This window comes from Castanea sativa, chromosome 7 (assembly GCF_040712315.1).
Source record: "Castanea sativa cultivar Marrone di Chiusa Pesio chromosome 7, ASM4071231v1".
Taxonomy (NCBI): Eukaryota; Viridiplantae; Streptophyta; class Magnoliopsida; order Fagales; family Fagaceae; genus Castanea; species Castanea sativa.
In genome coordinates this window covers 35249913-35262617 of record NC_134019.1, presented here as the reverse complement: position 1 = coordinate 35262617, position 12705 = coordinate 35249913, and the positions used below count along the sequence as shown (strand labels likewise).

At 31.6% G+C, this 12705-nt stretch overlaps 2 protein-coding genes across 2 annotated transcripts; one reads left to right on the top strand and one right to left on the bottom strand.

Moving 5' to 3' along the window:
* Positions 1-421: 421 nt before the first annotated feature.
* LOC142642850 (transcription termination factor MTEF1, chloroplastic) lies at positions 422-1348 on the bottom strand. Its single transcript, XM_075817278.1, has one exon. It carries the CDS (start codon positions 1273-1275, stop codon positions 442-444), a length of 834 nt encoding a protein of 277 aa, XP_075673393.1. The 5' UTR covers positions 1276-1348; the 3' UTR covers positions 422-441.
* An 8422-nt stretch (positions 1349-9770) lies between these two features.
* LOC142644380 (uncharacterized) lies at positions 9771-11024 on the top strand. The gene is made up of 3 exons (XM_075819007.1): positions 9771-9902; positions 10444-10517; positions 10618-11024. Coding segments are annotated over exons 1-3 (483 nt in total). The 5' UTR covers positions 9771-9900.
* The last annotated feature ends 1681 nt before the right edge of the window (positions 11025-12705 follow it).

The window sequence follows — 12705 nt, the reverse complement described above, 5'->3', positions numbered from 1 at the left end:
GAATGAAGCAGTATAAAATGTCCACACAGGCTTTATAGTTCGACACTACCATCGACTTGTTCAGTACATTGGTAATTTTTTAAGAAAAAAGATATGCAGAAGATAGTGCACCTAGGTTATTGGGAGGGACGGAGCGCTTGAGGCTCCATTTTACATTTTCTACTTGTTCACTGAATTTAATGGTACTGAAATATCAAAGTTTGCACAATAACTTAACGTTCCAAAAGGGTACACTAATTGTCTAATTGATCAACCATATAACATAACGTACAAACAACTTTTCTTTCTTTCTAATTTTTTAGAATACAGCAGATAACAAATTAAATCTTTGTTAATAGGTGTGGTTTACGTATTTACATGCAAAGCCTTGCTTGTTAATAAAACAGACCATAATTTTAGCAAACCCAAAAGAAGGGAATCGTAAAGAACCATGCCAAAATTTCATTTCCACTTGGCATAAAACTTTTGGTCACTCCATAACAACATTCTATTCAATGGAATCTGAACACTCCTCTCCTTCAAATGCAAATGCCTTGGCACTATCCGCTTCTCCAAACTGAACCCAAAATACTGCGGAAACTTCTTCAATTCCTCCACACTCCTCTCCATCTTATCCACCAAATACTTAAACTTTGGCCACAAATTATTATCAATACTATAACCAAACATGGCAGGCAATCTAACACAAGCCCTTTCAGCTTCCTCCTGAGAAAAACCAATGCTCCTCAAGAACCCAATCTTTTCTCTCAGCTTATTAGCTCGCGTGTTCAAAAGATGCGCATTAAGACTACTTGGTGAGCTCAAATTCTCCATCCCCAGCTGCCTTAGATAATCCAGAGTGGGCTGGAGACAGAACTCGACGTCTGAAAAGAGAAGGCGAGGGCAGTGGAGGATTAAGCTGCGTGATTCTTCGGCGGTGGCAGGTAACTCGGTGGCCAAGAAATCAAAAACTGGAGCGAAGTCAGTGGGGTCACAGTTTGTAGTGAAGAGTTGTGGGCAAAGGTAAGCGAGTCTAGGGAAGTCAGGCTCTGTGAAGCCCTTGGATTTGAAGAACTCAACTGTGGCAAGGACATGGTCGATGGTGTTGGTGTCTGTGTTGATTGAGGGGGGCTTCTTGTTGTGAATGATGCCAAGGGCTTTGAGATAGCGGAGGTTGTCACGGTGGGATGTATGGAACTTGATGTATAGAGGAGATGCAGGGGTTTTGTTGGGTTTTGAGGTTTTGGTAGGAATGGAGGAGCAAGAAAGGGTTGGGAGTGAGAGTGTGTGAAGCATTGTGTTTTGTCATTTGTGTATGTATGTGTGTGTTTTGGGGTTTTAGAGGCAAATGTAATGAACGTATTATGGGGAAGAGAAAGGAGTTTGTGTTTGTGGCTGTTCTTTTGTATTGAGGAGGATAAGGAAGATGATTGGTGGGGCCATACTCGAAACAATGGTCACTGGTCAGAGCAAATTTGAATAATAGTTATCGTATTCTCATACAACTAATATACTTTTTAAGACAAATTTTTCATGTTCTAAAAGAATGTAAAAAGCTGTAATTATAACTCATAAAAAAAAAAAAAGTTGTAGATAATACAATTCTTAGAAGTAATATGTTGTAACTTAACTTATTAAGCATGCTAGTTAAAATTTACTAGAATACTGATTTGGAAAAAAGATTATACTGATTTGGAGTGTGGGAATCAGCAATTTACTAGAATACTAATTTGATTAAAATATAATAATGATTTGGATAAAATAGAATATACTGCTTTGGAGTGAGAGTGAACAATGTACGAAAATACTAATTTGATTAACATAAGATACTGATTTGGATAAAATAGTATACTGATTTGGAGTAGAGTCAACAATCTACTAGAATACTAATTTGATTAAAAAACTTGGCTGCTATAAATTATGGAATTCCTTGACTAATGTCAACCAAAGACAAAGAACATTTTTATAAACACAGCAAAAGAAGTCTCGCACATTCAACCCAACCAAGTGATTGATCAAAAGGTTTATCATCAATTCTCTCCTCTCTGTGTTTTTGTAATCAATTTCAAAAGCCAAGTCTATCAGATTATGTTCTTAGTAGCCCTTAGATTTTTTAATTTTTTTGGGGCTAAGTCTTAGACCCTATCTAACTCGCTGTGTGGACTTGCAAGCGGAGGAACTAGTTCTAGCCCCACAAAAATATTATACATACAAAAATATAATTTGTATGTACAATAATGAATCTTTTTTTAATTTTTGATTTCAAGTTTTTTATTTTTAAAATATTTTTCCTGACTTTTTTCGGTTCAATGTATTGAATAATAATAATATAGGGTCCCGGATGCCCTTAAGGTAATTATTAATAAACAATTTTAAGAAAATTTTGCCTCTTAAAAAAAAATTTAAGAAAATTTTGATTCCACTTTCATGTGAAAAATAAAAAGCCGTTAAAATAATTAATTGCTTTTTTCTTTTCTCATAAAAAACTTCTTCTAAGTCCCACATACTAAATTTATAAACAACTATAAAAAATCTTAATTGTGATGAATAGATTAATGGCTGTAGTGTAAACATGACTAACACTTCTCCTTAAACCATTACAAATGGTCATCCAAACTTCAATAAATCAATATCAATATATATATATATATATATATATATATATATATATATATATATATATATATATATATATATATATATATATATAAAAGCAGAGACCTCATGTGAGAGTGTATGAGGTCCTGCCACGTGGCACTCTAATACTGCATTTAACCCTTTTTACATTTTTTCATTAAGTTTTTTAACCGTTACCCAATAGATTATAGTAACTTATTTTTATTATTATATAAATTTAGCAATTTTTACCTCTTTTTATTAAGTATTTTTTACTGTTAGTCAATAGATCATAATAACTTCTTTTTATAGATTATAGTAACTTCTTTTTACTGTCCTGCCACGTGACACTCTAATATTGCATTTAACATTTTTTACCTTTTTTCATTAAGTTTTTTTAACCGTTACCCAATAGATCATAGTAACTTATTTTTACTTTTATATAAATTTAGCAATTTTTACCTCTTTTTATTATGTATTTTTTACTGTTACCCAATAGATCATAGTAACTTCTTTTTACTTTCCTGCCACGTGGCACTCTAATATTGCATTTAACATTTTTTACTTTTTTCCATTAAGTTTTTTTAACCGTTACCCAATAGATCATAGTAACTTATTTTTACTATTATATAAATTTAGCATTTTTTACCTCCTTTTATTAAGTTTTTTTTACTGTTACTCAATAGATCATAGTAATTTCTTTTTACTATTATATAAAATATGGGCTGTTCTTGACAATTAGACCCATTAGACCAAAATTAATTCACTATAAAATAAACTACCTTTTAAAAGTAGACCAAACCTTATGAAAATCTCAAGCCAGTTCTTACCTTATATATTATGACCCAAGTTTGACTCTTCCCACTTGTAAATCAAAGCAAAAACTCTTACCCTCTTACAAACTCTTTTCTTCCCCCCGCACGTATAGGTATTACTTCCAGAAAATCTCATCTTCATGAAATCATGTCTTCATTTTTCCCCAATTTCAATTCAATATGCTTTTGTCTATTAATAGTGTTCTATGCAATTTATGCATACAAATTCTTTGTCATCGACCAGTGCAACAAAAATATATATAAATCTTAAGATCCTTGAGGTTGCTGAAATAATTGACAAGTGCATATTTCTAAAGTTTATAATAACAAAAAAGTCTAATAAATATCATATACTATCTCACAAAATGCTATTAACTTAATATTTTCTTCAAAAGAATTCAATGATAAGAATAGTAAAAAACATGATCCTATACAAGAAATACCAAAAATACATGCAAAAAAAATTTCATAGGAGGGTTTATCTTTAAATATTATGAAGACAAATATAAAGATAAAATGCATTGAATGAGATTCTATGAAACAAGTTTGTTAATCATTTCAATTTATACTCATCATTTACGTAAAAAAATAATCATACATCATATTATTTAGATTAAAAAAATAATATATTAATTTCAAAGTTCATTGCAAGATGTGAACTGGTAGGGTATTGCAATAATAAGTAATATTGATACAATAATAGGTTGGTATTACATTTTATGCGTACTTTGTGAAATGACTGTCAAGCCACAAGTAAAATGTGAAACAAAAATAAATCTTTTTATTCCAAAGTTAGAGGTACTCACATTAACTACATACTCTCCAAATATTTATAATATATTTATCTCACTATCACTACTATATATATACAATTGCAATCTACTTCAGATACATGATTCAAATTGAAGTTTTTGATGCAACTATCAAAACAAATTTTGTGATATTTGATTGAGATGTCGAGAAAATCCTAATTGAATCTACAAGATATTTTGCTGAAAAATAAACTGAGGTACAACTTATTTAAATTATTGTAAAAATATTGATATTGGAGAACGAATTTCACGTGATTTGAAAAAAAAAAATTAGGAAAAAAAAGAAGAATTTCTCTACTTCATTTGAATGAATTCAATCTAAATAATAGTTTTGAAAATTACATAGTTGCTAAAAAGGTATGGACGATTTTCGATGCACCTTCAAATGATAAAAAGGTATGGAAGAAAAAAAAACACAATTCAATATGCTATATTAATTCTTTTTGTTGCATGAATCCAAAATTAACAAAAATAAAAAATAAAAATATTTACAAAAAACTGTAACATCGTTGAAATTTAATATAAATGCAAATACTATGAAAAATCTTAGCGACAAAGTCCAAACTTTGTAAGATCCAATTAAGAATCTCTCGATGCCAATTCATTAGTGATTAACACAAATGATGCAACAAAAGGAAAAAAATGATGAAAACTCAAAAATTGAACAAATATGGACGGACTAAACTTCAAACGTTAAAGATAAAGAAACTGATGATGATAACAAGTATCACTATACCTTAATAACAAAGATTGAAGAAAAAAAAAAAAGATTTTGTAATGAAGCTTTTTATTACATCATATAATAAAAATTAATAATAGAGAATGAATTAATATGCTTTTATTATACAGTATTACTCCAAGTTGTTTTAATTATCGCTCATTACTTGAACAAAATAATTATAGTAGATAAATGTGAGCAATTTATAATTGTTACTTTTTATGATGAACTTATTACTAATAAAGTTTTATAATAAATATGTTATAGTATATGTCTAATATTTTTCAAAAACAAATTTACATAAAATATTACAATAGTATCCGTGCATCGCACGAAAAACTTACTAGTTTTTTTTCCAAAAGATGAGTTATTGCTCTCTCTCTCTTTTTTTTTATTTTTTTATTTTACGTATTCTTCAATTCAATTATATTCAACAACCTTTTTTTTAAGGCTGAATAGACCCTAGTGTTTCATTTGAAAATGCACTTAATTATATATAGTACACTATAGTACTATATGTATGTACGTTCCTGAATCGTATTTCTGGCTTGATTTGAGTTTTTTTTCTTCAATATATCTATATATCCTGCCGTTCATATATTCCCAATCTTTATGTTTACATTGTGGAGCCTATAGCTCGGTTATATAATTTTGCATTAGCCATATTGGATCGATATTGATATGTTTGATAATTGGTAATTTGAAATCAACGTGATGTGCAGGAACTTCTTGGTATTCCTAATTGGATATGGATATTGAGAGTGAGTCCAGCTCTTGTTCAAAAAATAGCACTGAAAGAGAAAGAGCTAGCAATTTGTTTAATTGCAACATTTGCTGGCAATTAGCTAAACCCTGTTGTCACACAGTGTGGCCACCTATATTGCTGGCCTTGTCTATACAGATGGCTACATTTTCACACGAAATTCCAGGGATGCCCAGTTTGTGAGGCTATCATTGAGGAACACAAGTTAGTTCCTCTATATGGAATTGGATCAGAGGGAAAAGAAGCAAAAGATTTGGACCCAAATTCTCAAAAGTCCATTCCCAAACGCCCAGTTGGCCCAAGACCCGAGACTGCCACGTCTCCTCTTTCACCCAGGTTTAGGCCCAGGCCCATGCTCAGAACAGCTTTTGCAGTTATTGTGCAATTAGTTCTTATATTGTGTTTTCTCATTTTCGTCTGTACTGTGGATAACAATGGTGCCCCACCCGCTTGGCTCGCCCCTCTCTACATCGCTCAGTATCGCTCAGTAAGGGTTTTTCTTGTCCTGCAAAGGTGGTGAAGTAAAGATAGAGTGAAATTTTAAATCCGCACCACAGGGCGGGGTGGAGATGATTTTATACTTTGTAGACCCACCCACCCCGCGTTGATGAGGTTATAATTATAATTTTTTCATACTCTAAAATTCTACTATTTAAACAAATATATAAATTTTGACTTACTTTATCTGTGGAAATTATTTTTGAAGAACTAGATAATTTTTATTTTGTTATGTTTTAGGAGTTTGGATTATTTTCTTACGTGTGTTACTATGAGATTTTTGTTTTTATTGTGATATTGTTTTGTTAAACACATAGTTAATATTATTTAGTTTTTGGTAAAATTACTCTGATTTGATGAGATAAATTTAATTGTGATTTCAAATAATTTTTTTTTATAACGAAACAGGTTTTTATAAAAAAAATTTGTAATAATTGTGGGGCAAATTAATAAGAAGTAGAGTTTTATGGGGGTGGGGTGGGGCTTCGTGGGGCTTTAAGGGAAAATGATGGGGTAAGAAAAAACCATTCGAGACAGATGTGATGACCCCAACCTTCGATCCTGCCTTGCCCCATTGCCGTCCTTAATTTGGACTGCTTTGAATGTAGACACTAGGATCTTTAAATTGTTGGCTAGTTCCATGAAAAATTTCTATGTAATTTTTTTTGGCTAAAATTCCTATGTAATTTTTAATCAATTGATTTGTATTTTAATTCTTGAATGAGTTGTATTTTTGTATTGGGTTCGAGTGAAAGTGTTAGAACCTGTGGGAAATTTGTTACCTGCTATGCCAGCCTTTTGCCCATCTATTGAAGCCTCATTTTCCTCAAAATTTGACACCCAAAAATTCTGAATTGAAGTGTTAAATAGTTAAGAAAAACCCTAATGTATATACCCATTTTTCTCTGCTTTCTCCCTCTTTTCAAGCCTTACACTTTGAGCGGAGATTGAATCCTTCACACACAAAACATACTTCAAAGATTTTGTGTTGTTTAAGACAAGGGAATCATTGGAGCCACAACAATTCAGCCAAGGAGACTTGGAAATTGTAATTGGATAATTGGAGCTCAATTGCAGATTTGACAACTAGATCGAAGAAAGGACTCGGTGAAATTGGTTGATAGCGATAGCTTGGAGGGCTTGAGTATATATAGCACTAGATTTGGATGGTTTGCTGTAGAGAGATCCGTTTTTCAACTCGTTCTTGGATTTTCTCTTTGATAACACATCCGATATTATCCTCATTATTGTGTTTTTAATTTCTTGGAGTAGTCCTTCAACTTACTAATAACCTTGGTGCAAATGGTTAGATAAGTCTAAAATTGAGTAAGTTGTAACTTACAATTTGGGGTGTAAATCAATATCTAGGCTGGATTAGGCATATCTCACAATTTGAATTAAATCATATTGCTAAGATCTCCGTTGCCAATATTCATTAAAAAAAGAAAAAGAAGGGATTTCTTTTGGCAAATTGGTTCTCCCATTTATTTTGTTTTGTTTAAAGTTTAAAGTGTTGACTGTTGAGGGTGTAGCTAGCCTTGATATATATAATTTTACAAGCCAAAATTGATATTATATTGTCAGGGTTTTACTAACACATGCCTCTAGGGCATTCATTTTTTAAATTTTTTTATGAAAAAATGAAAGGTGATTAACTTTTTTGACAACTTTTTCAATTTCTCAAAAAATAGTTTTCTAAAATTGATGATTAATGTATGCCTTTAACTAGACCAATATTATCATACTTTTTTTTTTGAGAAGGCATATTATTATATATACTTGATAAATGATATTTGCACGTAATTTTACATACGTGTAGGAACTAGGAATAACTTGATATTCCTAAATGGATATGGATATTGGGGCCGCTGAATCCTGCTCTTGTTCATCAAAAGATTGTACTGAAGATGCTAGCAGTTTGTTTTATTGCAAAATTTGTTGGCAATTGGCAATTAGCTAAAGAACCTATTGTCACTCAGTGTGGACACCTCAATTGCTGGCTTTGTCTATACAGTTGGCTACAATATTACTCTAAATACAGGGAATAGCCAGTTTGTCCTTAACTAATTCTTACATTGAGCAGCAAAGTGAAGATTTTTTAATTCGTCTTTAACTAATTCTTACATTGAGCAAAGTGAAGATTTTTTCTATTATTTTTAGAAACAAACAAATGAAAATATTTAATTTTTGCTAAGTATTTGGTATTTTGCACGAGTTAGCACCTATTTTCTTTTTTTACGTACGTAACAATAATTTTACTACTTATTCAGTTATTTGTTCTAATTGTTGATTAATATTTCCTCTTTCATACAGAACAAGTCGTGTCGTGCAATAGCCAATAAGTTTGTATAAAATTTATGACTTTTTCAAAACAAAATACTACTAATAGATTATGGCATCTGTGTGTGTCAAGCCAATTGGATTACTAATTTTTTTTTTTTAAAGGAATTGGATTACTAACTTTAATTCATGTCGAAATAGTACAATTAGAGTTATTAACCTTTGATTTTTTTTGGTGATAATTAACAAACAAAAACTTCATTAATTAGAAGAAGTCATAGATACATCATGGAGAAGAATTTGTACAATCAAGGTTATTATAAACCCGGTTTAAAACATTATTATTATTTTTGTATATGTTCTAATAAGTATTACTCTTTTTTTTGTTACAATATTACTGTTTGCTAAAAAAAAACCTTTGATTTTGAGATTTCATCATGGCATTTGTGGTGCAGACGAATTGTTGTTTAATATATTTCCACATCATTTAAAAAATATATTATTTATTGAATTGTTGTTATCAAATTTTTAGTAAAAGATTTTTTAATGAGAAAAATTTTCTTTTCTAGATGGGATTTTGTTCATATCAATAATTCTCTCTTTAATTAAAAATTGAATTGAAAATCTGTGGTTGCACTAAATTATAAATTGAAGTAATTTTTTAAAGATGAAATTCTCTGTTGTTTTATCACTTTTTTTATTATAAATGTTTCATATTTGATTGTTACTTAAACATTATTTTTCGTATCAACTTCTTTTTTTCATTATTATTTTGTCGTATTTGATAGATTAACTTTTTTTTTTTTTTTTCATATCGACTTTATGAAATTTTTGCACCTTGTTCCTTTTAAAAATAATAATGTTATTTTTTTTTCTCTCTTATTCCTAAGTTGATTAGAAATCTAATTTCTTATCATAAAAAATTACTAATATAAAAGTGAGTATATATAATTTTATCTTATCAATTTTTCCTCCACGGCTTTATCAATTCTTTAGATAGACACAAAAATTTAATTAATTGTAGATTACCAACACTTCAATTTATTAAATTAGTTTTTCTTATTATTAATAATTAGTTATTAGATATATTTTCTCAAATCAAATTGATTTATGGATAATTTTTAACTTACGTAAAAACTCTATCATCTATCAAAAAATTCGGAATTCTATTTGTTTATCTTCACACACGTCTCTCTCCCTCACGTGTCTCCCTCTTGGCAGAAATCCTATTCGTTTGTTTATAAAAAGAAAATCCACACACACATCTCTCCCACAAAATTCTCTCTTAGTGGGTTTAGACTTTAGACTCCTAATCTCTTACTAAGGAAGTCATCTCTATAATTTTCATAGTTTGCGCTATCGCTACCAAGAAAATCATAATTTTCAGTTTGTGCTATTGCTATCAAGAAAACCATAACAATGTGAGTAATCCTTCATTCTTCCTCTTCTTCTACTTTTTTAAAATTTTTTTTTTTTATTGAAGAATATTATAAATTATGCCATGTGAGTAATCCTTCATTCTTCCTCTTCTTCTATTATTTATTTATTTTTTAATGAAGAATATTATAAATTATGCCATGTGATATATAGACTACTAATAATTATTTAAAAGATATTAGTTTTAGTTTGTGATGGGCTGCTTTAGGGTTGAGATTGGCTACTGTGGCTTGAAAAAGAAGGATCTGTTAGGATGCAAAAGCTTAGATTTGGGAGCAAGTGAGAGTCTATCCCCTAGTCTCTATAGTAGCCAACCATATAAACCCCCATTCGTGGACATAGCTAACTATATTAAACTCCTTTCACAGGGCTGTATATTATTGTCTTCCCCAACAGTGACAGTGAATCATGCAGACGTTTTACCTCCATCTCTTATACCATTTGGTTGGTTCGTGTTAGAAAGCCTAGAAAACTAACTCCACATAAAACTAAACAGCATATTTTTATGTATGTTTGCGTTTGCAGGTTTCAGGACCCGAAGGAATTTGATGAGGGAAGCTGCATATCTTTTGATATAGGGAACAATCAAGCCTATGAAGGTATATAATTTTGTAATTTTGTTTTTCAATTTGAACAGTCAAGTCTATAATTTAATTTGTTTTACTAATTAGTTTTTTATTTTATTTTTATTTTTTATAGTGCCTAAAGAAGATATTGCTATTGCTAATACACAAAACAGACGAAAGAATCGTTGTCGAGTAGAGGATGCTGCTAGATTGGTTATGTTGATGGAGGACGCGCATCGTTCCCGAGTAGAGGAGGCTGCTAGATTGGTTATGTTGGCGGAGGACGCGTATCGTTCCCGAGTAGAGGAGGCTGCTAGATTGGTTATGTTGATGAAGGACGTGCAGCGTGCCACGCTTTGTTTACATGAAGACATGGGTGGATTGCGAGAGGACATGCAGCGATTGCGAGAGGACGTGGAGCGAGACATGGGTCAATTGCGCGAGGACATGGACCGATTGCGGGAGAAGATGCAGCGAGACATGGGTCGATTGCGTGGCAATGTGAGTTGTGGGTTGTGCACCATGACGTGGTTATCGTAAGCTAGGAGTGGTTTCGAGCTCACTCTTTGCAAAAAGTTCATAAAACTTCCAACCTTTTTATTTTGAGAAAAACTTGTTTTTTATTATGAGAATTATATTTTGGATGCTTTGGGATAATAGGGTAGAGACCATCTGTTTGTGTTTGTGTGTATTTTTTTTTGGTTGTTGGAATTATGTAAAAAAGGGTAAAAAAGGGTGTGTGAAATAACATTTACCGATTTTCGAATAGAAATTTGGATCCATTCATGCTAAGATTTCTGGTGCTTCATCGATAGGAGGATCCATTTTGGCACGTTAGTATTCAGCGTATGCACCAAGTAGACAGAGGCCCGGTTTTTCACTGTGATTTCTGTGAACTCTAAGGTCCAATTAACCTTCCAGAATGTTCATATTCTATTTTAGATTCACTTCAAGCTGTCATTATTTATTCAAACCTGGGGAAAGGAAAATTAAGAATCATCAACATATACTAAACTCAACATAATAGGCTTTGACGTTAAATCCCAAATTAGTTGGGGTTGGCCTCAAGAATTCCTCTCCGCCATTTTGATCTATATATGACCATCTTATTCATTCAATCATAGCCACATAGACCATGTATGACTGTGCATACATGTGAGTATAAAGAGAGAGTAGTGTTGTCGTAGGAAGCTTCCAACAAAATCCTCCAATAATAGTTAATTACCTTAGGGCTCTGAGTTTCTTCAATCCCCATTCTATTATTGTACATTAAGTTGTTAAACAGAATGGCTTGCCAACACAGGGTGGGGATGTATTGCATCTTATCATGTTCAGCTGACACTCAGATCAGTTGATGCAAATGATAATACATGTCTGCGTATGACAAAATGCTGAGACCTTCATAAATTGCTAAGCATCACGCTACTAGAGAAGATGAATACAAGAAACCACATGGTTGAAGCTATCTAATAGCTACCCATGAGTAGAACTCACCTATGAAAAACAATTTGTAAGAGAAGGCTACCCAAGAGCTACACATGGTTAAGCTTACACTTAATCAATGTAAGACACTAGGACCATAACACTATCTAATGGACCTGTGTGTTGTGCGCTTGTATATCACACACATGCATACTAATGCATCTCCTAGTCTACTTACATGTGATATGCATTTCAAAATTATTTTGTTTTAACACTAAAGTAAAATTTTCACTTATATAAAGAAAATGAGGTGAGGCCCTAGAACGCTGGGAGTACACTACGCCTATGGGACACTTAACAAATATTTATATTAAAAAAAAGAAAGATAAAAGATAAAACAAACATGTCCACAAAGATGCCAAAAAAAAAAAAAAAATTATAGATAATAAGACTTTTATTGAAATAACTGAACATGGTGTCCATGCATGGTAAACACTCTGAACAAGCAACAAAGATACAAAATATCCAGAGAAAACTGTTTAGTTACCAGGGACTTGAGAGATTCAACTCTGTTTAGTTAACAGTTCAATGTCAGCCCCAACTTCAGCAATTTTGGCGTCTTATTTAGAGGCCTTTGCTGCTTTGGCAATGTCCTCAACATTAATGTCCTCAACATGACAACATCAGTGCAGTAAGTCTATGCTTCAGTTAAGTTTGTTGAGTCTTTCTCACTAAATTCCAAACCCTTATCCAGTTCGTGCTTAACATCATATCCAGCTTAATGAACCCATGACATCAT